This window comes from Vipera ursinii (assembly GCF_947247035.1).
Source record: "Vipera ursinii genome assembly, chromosome: 1".
In the NCBI taxonomy this organism is placed as follows: Eukaryota; Metazoa; Chordata; class Lepidosauria; order Squamata; family Viperidae; genus Vipera; species Vipera ursinii.
Window position 1 is genome coordinate 157,666,465 of NC_139512.1, and position 12,997 is coordinate 157,679,461.

General features: G+C 37.0%; 1 protein-coding gene across 6 annotated transcripts in view; it reads left to right on the plus strand.

The window, feature by feature from the left end:
* DYNC1I2 (dynein cytoplasmic 1 intermediate chain 2) overlaps positions 1-12,997 on the plus strand; it is a 50,173-nt gene that overhangs the window by 22,865 nt on the left and 14,311 nt on the right. For all 6 annotated transcript variants that reach the window (XR_014490658.1, XR_014490659.1, XM_083348089.1 and 3 more), the window contains 9 exons: positions 3,528-3,617; positions 4,062-4,224; positions 4,327-4,426; positions 4,596-4,721; positions 5,504-5,650; positions 7,235-7,348; positions 7,879-8,012; positions 8,883-9,027; positions 10,122-10,262. Coding sequence is in view for 4 of the 6 variants with exons in the window: in XM_083348089.1 (XP_083204215.1) it covers positions 3,528-3,617; positions 4,062-4,224; positions 4,327-4,426; positions 4,596-4,721; positions 5,504-5,650; positions 7,235-7,348; positions 7,879-8,012; positions 8,883-9,027; positions 10,122-10,262 (1,160 nt within the window). In the remaining 2 variants the exon portion in view is untranslated. The remainder of the gene's footprint in view (positions 1-3,527; positions 3,618-4,061; positions 4,225-4,326; positions 4,427-4,595; positions 4,722-5,503; positions 5,651-7,234; positions 7,349-7,878; positions 8,013-8,882; positions 9,028-10,121; positions 10,263-12,997) is intronic.

Consider the following 12,997-nt stretch of genomic DNA (forward strand, 5'->3'; position numbering starts at 1 on the left):
AACCATTGGTGTATATAGGGCTTTATTGAAAAGCAAACAAAAACAGATACTTCCAGCTGCACTTGAAGAAGTTTAAAAAGAAAAAGGAAGATGGAAGTGACATTAATAAGGGAAATATTTGGTGTTCATTGATATATGAATATGCTTTCTAGCAGCAAAAGGTGAATTCAAAGGTTACACAAAACAGGATATTGGAAGGAATGAGAACAATTGGTAAGAATATTAATATTTACATTACAAATGAATATTATAGTATGAACAATAATACATATATATATGCATGTATTATTGTTCATACTATAATATAATATATATATACACACACCTAGAAGAAAGGGTATGTTCATTTAAGAGAGCAGGCGCCATTTGGATACTAAGGTGACAAAGCTGGAGAAGTAGATTTTATAGACCAGTATATATTGAGGGGGAAAATTAAATAGGCCTATATTTTCACAGTGTTGTACAGGATTAAGCAGCTTAATTTGGCAATGAGTTGAATACAAGGAACAAAGAAGGCAGAAGCAGCAGGAATTTCAGATGTGCTTGCCATTATGCCAGCACAACTGTATCATTTAGGCTAGTGAGTAATAGACAGAAGCCTCATCTCTTGGATCACAGTGATGTTTGAAAAGCATCAGGCACTGCTTGAAGTACTTCAAAGGCTCTGGGTACTATTGGGTAAAAAGCAGGAATAGGACTCTTGACAGATAAAAAATTTTCTGATCACATAGTTAGCCCAAATTTGTTGACCTGCAGAGAGATGATTTAGAAAAAGCTATGGCTTCTTGCCAGAATAGTAGATTATTCTAAAATAAATACCATGTATGTCTATATATTGAAGTGAATTTATAATTCTGCTGATTTGTTTGCATATCAGCTTAAATTTAAACCACTAAGGTATAACTATTCTTGGATATCCACTTATTTCTCCTAATTCCTTTGATAGTATGCTATTAAGTGATAAAGTGTAAGATTAACAGGATTAAAGTTTGTTGTTTATTTAGTGCTGTTTGCATATATCTTAAAAATAAGTATTAAACTGAAATGAGAAATTGCTCCAGTGCTTGTAAGTGTATTTAGGTAATTGTAGCAATACCATTTCTAGGGCTGAGAGTCAATAATAGTTATTCCCAAGCATTGACAGCAAATAAAGAATAAGGACAAGGAGGAATTTGTTTATACATCTGTCATCTACAGTAAAAATGTGAAAAGGGAGGGGCAATTGATTATCAGATTTCATCTCTGTAATGTATGTAAATAACCAGATCACTTGGGCAGTAGGGAGCTGCCCATCTGCTTTTGACAAGGATTTGACTTCTATCACTGAAATGGTACTTAGAATTAGAATGGAATGGCAGAGCCAGAAAGATGAGATTTAATTTCTGAATGTATGGAATTTGAGCTTTGAACAACTTATAAAGGTCAAGGTGGCATTCCTGTTCTGAAGTCACGGTGGTATTGTTTGCTGTAGTGTGTCTACATACGTAAAGAGAAGTCCACACTTAATTCAACTGAATTATTTAATCTAGTCATTGCTTTGTAATTTGCTATTCACAATCTCTCATTATTAAGTGAGAATTATGCATTTATCAATTTTCTCTACCCCAATGCTTGGGTGGAAATCTACTCTCTTGTTTGGGGCACATGGCATGGAATTGCTCCGTTATCCAGTTTTCTGATTAATAGTCCATTGTATGTACAAATTCATCTAAAAAGGAGCAGTATCTTTCCGTTTCTCTGTGTGATTATTTTGTCCAAAAAAAGCTTTCATTTTTTTTAAGTAGCACAAAAGCTGTAATTGGCAGGCTTTGTAAGGAAATGTCAATGTGCAAGAGAGTGGAGATCACTAAGAATTCTTTTACGCGTTCTTTCCCCTTTGCACCACCGCCTCCTCAGCAGGGTCACTGAGATCACTAGCTTTTCTTGAAATGGCCATTTTCACTGGCAGGTGCATTATACCCTGTATTTTCAGATTGTTTTTCCATTCTGAATGTTTGGCAGGTTGATTGCTCTGGCTGCATTGACGGAGAAAGGGCTGACAAATGTGGTTGGGCTGGTTGAAAAGACAGTGATTACTGTTTTCCTTTGTGGCTGATTGAGGCCCTTGAAAGGAAAGATTTTAACCTTCACCATTTGGTTCAGAAGTATGAGCATATATTGAAATTGTTCATGCCATTTATCCTAGTTCTGTAAACTTGTCAGAACGTAAAAATCGCTCGATTTCATATAATGCGGGATTGGCATACGTCATTATCATTTTGATTAAGTTGGAGTTTGTATTATTGTATGCATTATATAGTGTCATTTAAGACATTTGTTCCTTCAGGTATAGATGTATTTTTTTATTGACTAAACTAGAGTTAGAAAGATTATTTTTTCCCCCAGATTTTGCTTCAGCCTATCACTATGTGTGTGGCTTGGCAGCTGGTAGAGCCTACAAGCTGTATTTTTGTTTGCAGGGTAAAGGCTTGTCTCTGGACCTCCTGGAGAGTTGGTAATTGCACAGACTTGCCATTGGAGAAAAAACATAATTGGAAGCAGTCAAGCAGAAAAATGCTGTGCCATCCCATTGCCACCTCAGAGCGGGGATAGACAATCCCAGCAATACCATCTGGTTGCTGCTGTCTAGTCAGCTGGCCTGGCTGCTGGGACCATAGCTTGGCAGCTGGTTTGCACCTCTTGACCACTGTTCCCTTCCCCCCCATGACTTTGAACATGGGTCAGGGGAATGGCTGTAACAAATAAATCCCTGTTGAATCTTGCCTCATTACTTGCAAGAAGGCAGGATACACAGGCTTCTGCTTCCATTCTCTTCTAGACAGATGACATAGCTGGTTAACGAATGAAATAAGTATTTTAAGAAAGATACTCTGAGAAGCAGAACAAAAAGAGGCAGGAAGAAACATGTTCTACGACACCAGATTGCTCTTTTTTAAATTTTCTAGGGGCTTGTACTATTTTAAAAAAATGTAACATGCAAAAACAATGCTCAGTATTTCAAAGGGTCAACACTTGTTATTATTGGTTGCAATTAAGGAAACAGTATTCTACTTTTAAAATGCTCACAGGCCAACTTCAGAATGATAATGAGACTTGCAGTTAGAATGACAGAAATGAAAAAAAAAATCTCTCTTGGTATGCGTCTTAGCAGAATTTGCCTTTCCAGCTAGCATCACCAAAACTAAAGTAACTTCTTTCCTTTATGAAAAACTTTTTGTTACTGAATCCATATCTAAAGAGCTCTGTTAAGATGCTTGATTTTTATGATTCTATAGCAGGTATATGTCAACATGCAGCGTGAAATCACACGGATGAATGTTTTGTTTGCAGTGACAAAGCTGGATAGAAGTTAAGAATTTAAAGTGAAAATCTCCGAAAAGCTACCCTGTACTGTGTGTTTAGTTCTGATGATGTGTTAGAAAAATCACTAGATAGAGTTCACTGACAATGATTTTTTTTACTATTTAATAAATGTAATCCCAGATTACAACTGGCTAAGCAGTTTTTGACAACTTTCCTCTTTACAGATGAGGATGATGAAGATGATGTAGTAATACAAAAACCACCAGTTGAACCTGAGGAAGAAAGCATTTTGAAAAAGGAGGAAGAGGAAGAAGGTATAAATATTTATTTACATCCATTCATATGCCATTTACTCTAACAACTCTGGGTGAGTTACAGTATATAAAACTAGAACTAACCATAAATGCTAAAAACAATAAAGAAACAATTAACTATTATAAATAAAAACTAATATTACCAGCAGGACGTTCTCCCTGCTTCAGTATTCTCTTAAAAGAGTGCTATTTCCTCATTTTAATAATAAAAAGGAGGAAGCATATCTGACTCAAATGTCTGTTTTCGTTTTGTTGTGTATATTTCTCTTTATTGTTTAAAATTTGTATTTATTAAAGTTTAAAGACTAAAAAGCATATATTTGTATACTTACCATCACGGTTGAAAATCTTAAGCCCACATACACTAATGTCATTCTAATCATTAAATATATTCATTTTAGTTTGTTGGTTATAAGACACGTTCAAATCTGTATCTCTCCACAGTTGCCCCTCATGAACTAACAGAAGAAGAAAAGCAACAGATTTTGCATTCTGAAGAGTTTTTGAGCTTCTTTGATCATTCTACAAGAATTGTAGAAAGAGCTCTTTCTGAGCAAATTAATATTTTCTTTGACTACAGTGGCCGAGACTTAGAAGACAAAGAAGGGTAATATGGGAATTTCTAAAATGTGTTACTCCATTTGCTTTAATTTTACTGGAAATGACCTTAAGTCCTCTCTCTACTATTGTTTTATTTTTTCCCCCCCAGAGAAATTCAGGCAGGAGCTAAACTGTCCTTAAACAGACAGTTTTTTGATGAGCGTTGGTCAAAGCATCGTGTTGTTAGTTGCTTGGACTGGTCATCTCAGGTAACTTTATTTAGTCTAATAAATCTTCCTTAATAGATATTATTTTCCTTACTCTCTTGTCAAAATAGATTTCCAAAAAATAAAGCTGTGTTTAGTAACTTAATTTGGATTTATTTGAATGTGTCTTATTTAAAGTCAGCAACAGAGAATCTTTTATTTTTTTATCCAGTACCCAGAGTTGTTAGTAGCATCTTATAACAACAATGAAGATGCTCCTCATGAGCCTGATGGAGTGGCCCTTGTCTGGAATATGAAATATAAGAAAACAACTCCAGAATATGTCTTTCACTGCCAGGTAATGCAAGTTCTTATCTTGCAGGGGTAAAGATTTTGTATTAGGGAAAGTAGACAAGACTTGCCTTTTAATTGTCAGCATAATGTTTTAATTGAGGTGAAATGAATTTCAAAATTCCAAAAACATGTTGATGTCTGAAGGATCCAACCATCTTTTTAACATAATGTGCCTTATTTAAACTTGCACAATCTCATACTGTGTAAAAGATGACATTCTGTGCATTAAGTACAGACTCGGCATTTATCATTAAAAATATATAACCACATCTCAACCCGATTTGTATATTGAAGATAAATATACATAGCCTAAAAATTTAAGGGAAATAAAAGACTCTTTATTTCAGCTTTAAAATAATTAAATTACAAAATAATCTAATGTAGAAATGTACAAGTTGGCCTCAATATAGATTATTATAAAATATTTACTTCAAGTCTATATGGCTGTCCATCTCCCAATGCAAGTCTAAGCACCTAATTAATGAAACAACTAGTGAAATAATAAATGTAAGACATAGACATGGTAATATGACAGCTGAGAAAACCAGAATCAACACATCTGGGCTCAACTATCTTCCTGACCCCCGTTTTTAAGAAAGTAGCCTTAAGCATAATAATGAAGTTTCATTTCCCTGTGTTATATATTTAATGTAATATACCATTTCATAGGCTAAAAGATGATCAATTAATGTGCCCTTTTCAGAGTTAGTCATTCCTGAAGTCATTTAGCAAATATTAAACAGTCATATTCAGAAATAACGTTTACTTTTTTTTTTCATTTTACAGTCAGCTGTTATGTCTGCTACATTTGCAAAATTTCATCCAAATTTGGTGATTGGTGGCACATACTCTGGACAAATTGTGCTCTGGGATAACCGTAGCAATAAGCGAACACCGGTTCAGAGAACTCCCCTTTCAGCTGCTGCTCACACGGTAGGGAAAGGGAGATCCATATATCTTCATCACCCAATCCCCTTTGAGGATAAACAGTGTTCTGCAAAGTGCACAGAAAAAGTGAGAAGTAGTGGCAAAAGAAATGAAGGCAAGACATAAGAAAAAAATTACTGGCTTATTCGGTAATTTAGGATAGTGTTTGCTTACAGCATGATGGGATAAAATTCAGAACGTGTGAAGAAAAAAGTAGAACATTCAAGAAACGAGTGTCTTATAAAAGATATTATGGTCCTATTTGAATTAAACCTTTTGCTGAAAGGGGTAAATTCACCATTTCACATTACTTGGTTCTATGGTATTTCCTGTTACCTATATTTGTCTCTCTCCAGGTTCCAAGGTCTCTGAATTTTTCATTATGAACAGGAGATCATATCTTACTTGTTCCTTAGCTCTCGCTTTCCCTTGAGAAACACATTTTCCCTGCTGGGAAAACATGTAGGCCTGAAATGAAAGTATTAGCTATTCATATTTTCAAAATCTAGCCTGTCTGGTCATTCCTTTGCTGTGCGCTTAGGAATGTTGATAGGTATACCATACTTTTACATCACTATAGCTGTTCCTTCTATTTCCTTTCATTTTTATTTTGTTCCATTTTATTAAAGTTCGGTCTTTCCCTTGTCATAACTTCCCCTGCTGATGTTGACATACAGGTAGTATTAATTTACTGACCACTCATTCAGCAGTTGTTGAAAATTACAGCGGTACTGGAAAATAACTTATAAGGCTCATTTGCAATCATTTACAACATTTCTCAATCACATAATTGCCATTACGATCAGTAGGCTTTGTCATGTGCCTGACCTGTGGGCTTTTTTTTTCCTTCAAGAGCAGAGAGATTGGAGTGGAAAGGATTACAAGAGAGTAACCTATTTGCCATGCTAAATATCAAAAGCAATGCAATTGTGCTGGCAATGGGAAATGATCAGGCAAAGGTACCTTGATTGCCTAAAGAAATCAATTTTTTTCCTCGGCCCCACCTCAGAACAGAGAGATTGGAGAGGAAGAGATTTCAAGAGTGTACTGTGAGCTGTTTGCTTAGTGCCCTCACCACTGCCAGTCCTGGGCTGCTGCACAGTCACATTGCTTTCAATGTGTGCAAGACGGTAAACAGGCATTCAAGCATTCTAAAGGGCAGGGGAGGGCTTAAGAGGCAAACAAAAGCCAAAGATGTGAAACTGAATAGTCTTGTCTTTTTCAAGCTTGAAAGAACAGTCACATAGTTTCCCATTTTGTGTCGAGAGTTGCTGCTCCCGATTAGTGTCAGTAAATGAGGACTACCTGTACTTCAGGAACAAACCTTTAATCCTTCCTATATCAGCACTGGTTTTTGTACTTTCAGTGAAGTGTCTAATCTTCCAAAATTGCTAAACAAACCAAATCTAGATCTTAGTTTCTGGAGAAGGTCAAATGATTAGCTGTAGAAAAAAAAGGGTTGTTAAGTCCCTGGATATCTTTTTTGTCCTTCTTGCCTGATCGTTTAAAATTTAGATTTGCATTTATTTGAAGACACCTTAAATTTCCATAGAAGCTTTCTTAAAACTGTGCTGTATGATTTTGCTTTAGCATCCTGTATATTGTGTAAATGTTGTGGGGACACAGAATGCCCATAATCTTATCAGCATTTCTACTGATGGGAAGATTTGCTCATGGAGCCTGGATATGCTTTCACAGCCACAGGTATATTTCATATTAAATATATCAAACACTTATTGTTATATCTGTTTCAGGAAAGTTCTGCAGATAAATGTATGCTCCTGCAGTATGAAGTGTCTGATATCCCAGCCCCATATATCTAAATACTCTTTTCTGATTTCTGAGAGCTGGCATGTAGCTTAAAGTAGTATAGAATTTTTACTGAGAATATTTTAGTTCACCTGCTTATTTAAATACAGAAGCTCATTAAATGATTTTAAGTGATTAACTCTCAGTCTGAATAATGTGGCAGAACATCTGAAATATGTAGTATGTTTGTCTTACTGTAGACATTAATAAAATATACGTTCCATAGGTTGAGAAAAAAATACATTGTCATTATATACTCTGTGTAGTTTTGTTATATTAAATACTTTCAACTGGATAATACAAATAAAGCAAGTATATAGAGTAAAAATGTTTTGTAGAAAGCTAGTGTCAGGAATACTCCTTGATCTTAGCAGAAGAGTTGTTTGGGAAAACAGAAAAAACAAATGTGACATCCTTCTCTCCAGGATAGCATGGAGTTAGTTCATAAGCAATCCAAAGCTGTTGCTGTCACTTCTATGTCCTTCCCTGTTGGAGATGTCAACAACTTTGTCGTTGGAAGTGAAGAGGGCTCTGTCTACACAGCATGTCGCCATGGCAGGTGATTAGACCCTGGGATTCCATTTTTTCAGCCACAAGGCGTTGCATCTAGGGACATACTTTAAGAAACATAATTTTGGAATTGCTGCTCTTTAATTGTCATAGGATGACTATATACAGTGGTACTTCTCTAAAAGAAATTGTGTAAAGATTTTAAAAGAGTATTTAATAATTAAAACTTTCCATTATTTTCTAGATAAGAATAGCTTTTGAGTTTTGATGCGGCATATGCTGATTAATCAAATTTGGAGGGGAATTGTGACAGAATATCCCAAATTCTTGCTTTTGTAGATAATTATACAGTACTATCATGCACCAGTCATAAATTGAGCAGCTTGTCTCCTGCTGTTCAATCTGTTTTGAAATTGTATAGCTGTAGCTTATCTATTGCTTTCTTAAATGAAATTGAAACTCCAGTCTCTTCTCAAACATACATCAAACCATGCTGTACAGTGCTTTGGGTTAGAACTAACCAAAATTGGTAGTTTGCGCTGATACTGTTGAGGGTTTATCATCCTTGATTTCAGACTGAAAATTACAGAGGAAATGCATCTCTTGGGAAGCTTGGTTTTTCTTGGAAGACAATAATGTCTTAATTTAAGTGGAATTTGAAAAAATAATACAGCTATCTAGGGTATGTAGTATGTTGTAAACATTATCTTTCAAAGCAAATGTCTAGCTATTTAATTAATACAGTTTTTTATTTATAGTGCTACTAAGCTTCATTCAGTTCCATGGAATATGCAATAATGTAGAGATCATTTGTGATCCTCTTTGTGAATTATTAAATACTACTTTGTATCTAGAGTTTTGCATCAGTATTTGCATTCTTTTAGAGTAAAATATTTTTTCTTTGTATGCATTTTAACAGCAAAGCTGGAATCAGTGAGATGTTTGAAGGCCACCAAGGGCCTATTACAGGAATCCATTGCCATGCAGCAGTTGGACCTGTAGACTTTTCACATCTGTTTGTAACTTCTTCTTTTGACTGGACTGTAAAGCTTTGGACAACTAAGGTATCAATAGATACATATAAACAATATTGACTTGTATAAAACCCCATCTTGTAGAAATTGTCTGTGTAGAACTAAATTTTCTTGATTGAAGCATGCATCAGTGCCATAATTTATTATTGTAATATAGGAATAATACACGTACAGATCTTACTTTGGCTGAAGCAATTCTCATAAATATAGATCGTTATAACCATTGTAGCAGTTCAAAGTTGCTATTAGTATGTTATGTTTACATTATAGTGCATAACAGTGTTTTACACACACACACACACACACACACACACACACACACAACACACAAAATGTACTAGTAGTTTCTTGTTTGTTTCATGAATATTATAAAATTCTGCATGATGAAAGTCCTAATAATAAAATAATGGGGTTGGAAGGGACCTTGGAGGTCTTCTAGTCCAACCCTCTGCTCAAGCAGGAAACCCTATACCCTTTCAGACAAAGGGTTATCCAATCTCTTCTTAAAATCTCTTCTGTGTTAGCTCTGAGGAAATTAAAAATTGCAGCTTCATCCATATCTAATTTTATTGTTAAAATTACATTATTCTTCTTATATAATATAATTTAGTACAAATCCCAAGAATGACTGAGTATTTTTTCAAATTGAGAAACTTCAAGCTTTAATGAAACTTTTGCCACTAAGAGAATTACTTGATAACACATAATGAATGAAAAATCAAAAGACAAAACATGGCTAAACTTTCATTTGATGTCCTCAGGATTCAATACAAGCATTCAGTGAGAGACCACCTTTCACCCAGGGGTTCATTTTGTTCCCAGGCTCATCTCTGCAGCCAATATGTTGTATTAGAGATGGTCAGTTCTTGGCACTATAATACTTTTTTCTAACCCAGTGTGAAAAGGTGTGTTGTTATTAACTCCACCATCTCCAACATAAACAAAAAGGATTCAGTATGCCATATCCCCACTGCTGACCATCAGCCCAATCTTTGGTCCTAAAGCCAGAAAACATAATACCAGTAATAGTGATTCCTATCATAAATCTTACCACCGTGCCTTAAATATTTTTGTTTTGGCAATTGCAAAGTGTGTTAATGCTAAATGGGGTTTTTTCCCCTTAGAACAACAAGCCTCTATATTCATTTGAAGACAACTCAGATTATGTGTATGATGTGATGTGGTCACCAACACACCCCGCCCTCTTTGCCTGTGTAGATGGAATGGGAAGACTTGATCTGTGGAATCTCAACAATGATACCGAGGTAAAGCAAAATTGGTTTGGTATCCCAAGATTACACGGTGGTTCAGAAAAACATTTATTTTATCTTCCTTGGCTCTTCGCCTAATTTATCTCACAAAGAGTAGGCTAAACCTTTAATGTTGTAAACTGGCTAATTTTTCATTGAATCAGTAGCTTTGGATTATGTTGATCCTTTTCTATTAGGATTCAGACTGGGTATGGGACCAAAATGGCACTGGTCCTGCTTTTGGATGACCTCTTGCGTGGACAGGATGGGGTAGTGCATCCATCCACTCCATCCTTGAACTCTCAGAGACTCTTGGTACTATCAAGCGTGTTATCTTTCTGGATCGGCTCAGATGCCTGGGGGTGGGTGGCATGGTGTGCTGATTTGCCTCCTTCCTTTGGGGTCAATCTGATTTGATGATAATTAGGAAGAAGAGATCCCAGTCTGACCTCCAGCTACGTGGGGTGGCACAGGGTGATGTTTTCCTTTACTTTGTAACATCTGCATGCCACTTGGGTGAGCTCATCGATTGCCATGTGTATCAATTGTCCATCTCTACCCCAGGGAAACTAAGTGATGCCATGACCGTCTTATCCTAGTGCCTTGAGGCTGCAAGAGTCTGGATGGGGTACAATAGGCTTCAACTGAACCTTGGCAAGACTGAACGGCTTTGGTTTTGGAGGCCCTCTAATTCCAGGACCATGCCATCTTTGGTGCTGGATGGGGTTGCACTATCCTAGACAGACACAGTGTGCAACCTGGGGGTCCTTATAGATTCACAACTACTGCACGATAAGCAGATTGCACAGCTTTTGTCTTCTACACCAGCTGTGCCCATACCTGGATCAGCAGGCCCCTGCTCGCAATCACTCTTGCCCTAAGTCACCTCCAGATTGGACTACTCCAATGGGCTTTACATGGGGCTGCCCTTGGAGAATATCTGGAAGCTTCGGTTAGTTTACCATGCAAGGGTGCAGGCAATTATGTGACTCCTACAGCCCATATTAAACATCTGCTCTGTCAGCTGCACTGGGTGCCAGTTTACTTCCAGCTCCAATTCAAAGTGCTGGTTTTAACCTATAAAGCCCTTACGGCATGGGCCTGAGCAATCTTAAGGCAGCGGCTCCCAACCTTTTGAGCGCCAGGGACCCCTTCCGTGGAGAGAGTTTTTCCCACAGACTGGAGGGGGCGTGGTTTTGTGCGCTGCCTGCATGCACGGATGAGGCTTTGCTTGTTTGCGAAGCCTGGTTTCTAGCCTACTGCAGAGCAGGGGTTGGCGACCCCGATCTAAGAGACTGCCTTTCCCTTTTTACATCAGCCCTTCCCATCAGATCTTGCAGAAGAGGTATACTGTCGTTACCTCTAGCCCGGGATTTACACTTGGTGGGTTCCAATAGATGTGTCTTCTGTATTGTAGTGCCCATCTTCTGGAACATTCTCCCCCCCCTCCCAAATTAGATTGGCCCCATTCCTTTTGATATTCTGTAAGATCCTCGAGACGTGGTTATGTGACTTGGTCTGGGTCTTCTACAGAAACGGAGATTTGGTTAGATGGCTCCATTGTGAGGGGGGCATTTTTTTATTCACCCTTCACTTCGATTGCATTTTGACATGGGACAAATCTTTATTTCCTGTTTCAGCCTAACCGAAGGCCATCGACAGGCAGTAGTCACAACAGTGACAGCTCATATTTGTGTAATTTTTTAGATTGCTAACAAAGAATTAAAGGGAGACTGATATGCATTTCAAATTTATTTGTTTTCATCAGTCAGCCATACCCTTCTGAGATTCGAACCTGGGCTGATTGCACATTAGGCAGTTGTTTTAACCTCTAGGCCACAAGCTCTATCTCACTTTGTTAGCTGAGAAGCAAGGGAGATATGTGTTAAATGCTTGTTAACTATTTAGATTACCTTGCTAGGCCTAATGTGCAATCAGCCCAGGTTCGAATCTCAGAAGGGTATGGCTGACTGATGAAAACAAATAAGTTTGAAATGCATATCAGTCTCCCTTTAATTTTTTATTAGCAATCTAAAAAAATTTTTACATTTACATACACACACACACACACACACACACACACACACACATACATGCATACATACATATATTTGTATTCTCTATTTTGATATTTTTTTATCTGTTGTTGCACCTAGAGTCTCCCTTGGTGAGTTGGACAGCTATATAAATTTGATTAATAAAATTAATAATATGTTTTAATTGACCAGAAAATGAATGACAGTACATGTGGCTTATGCTGGTAGGAATATGCCATGACATTGTTTCATCTAACTCAAGCATAGGGTAAAACCAGGACTTTTTTTGTGATCTGGCAGGCATACAGGTTCTTTGTGCCTCAGACATTGTATCATTCTAACAAACAGTTGAAACAGAAAAGCTCTATGAAGCTGGTATTCCTTGTATAGCTAAAGAATGCAGTGCTATCAGTTGCTGAGCCCTGAGCAAAACCTAGCCGGGATGTTCTCACTGAATGCTTTAAAGCATCAGACTCTGGGTATATTTAGTACTACTTTTGTGCAGCAATCAGCTTCGCTCACTATGATGTGCTTGAGTGGAAGAGGATTACCTATAATAAAGTAATTTTTCCAGTGTAATTCAAACTCAGCATATCCAGGCAAGGTTTTTTTTTTCCAAGCAAGGAAGAACTCAGTAACTTGGAGCTGTCATCTTTGAAGGCTTGGTGCTCTAATTCCTATCATTACTAAATCCATCTTCCATTGGGCCTTGTG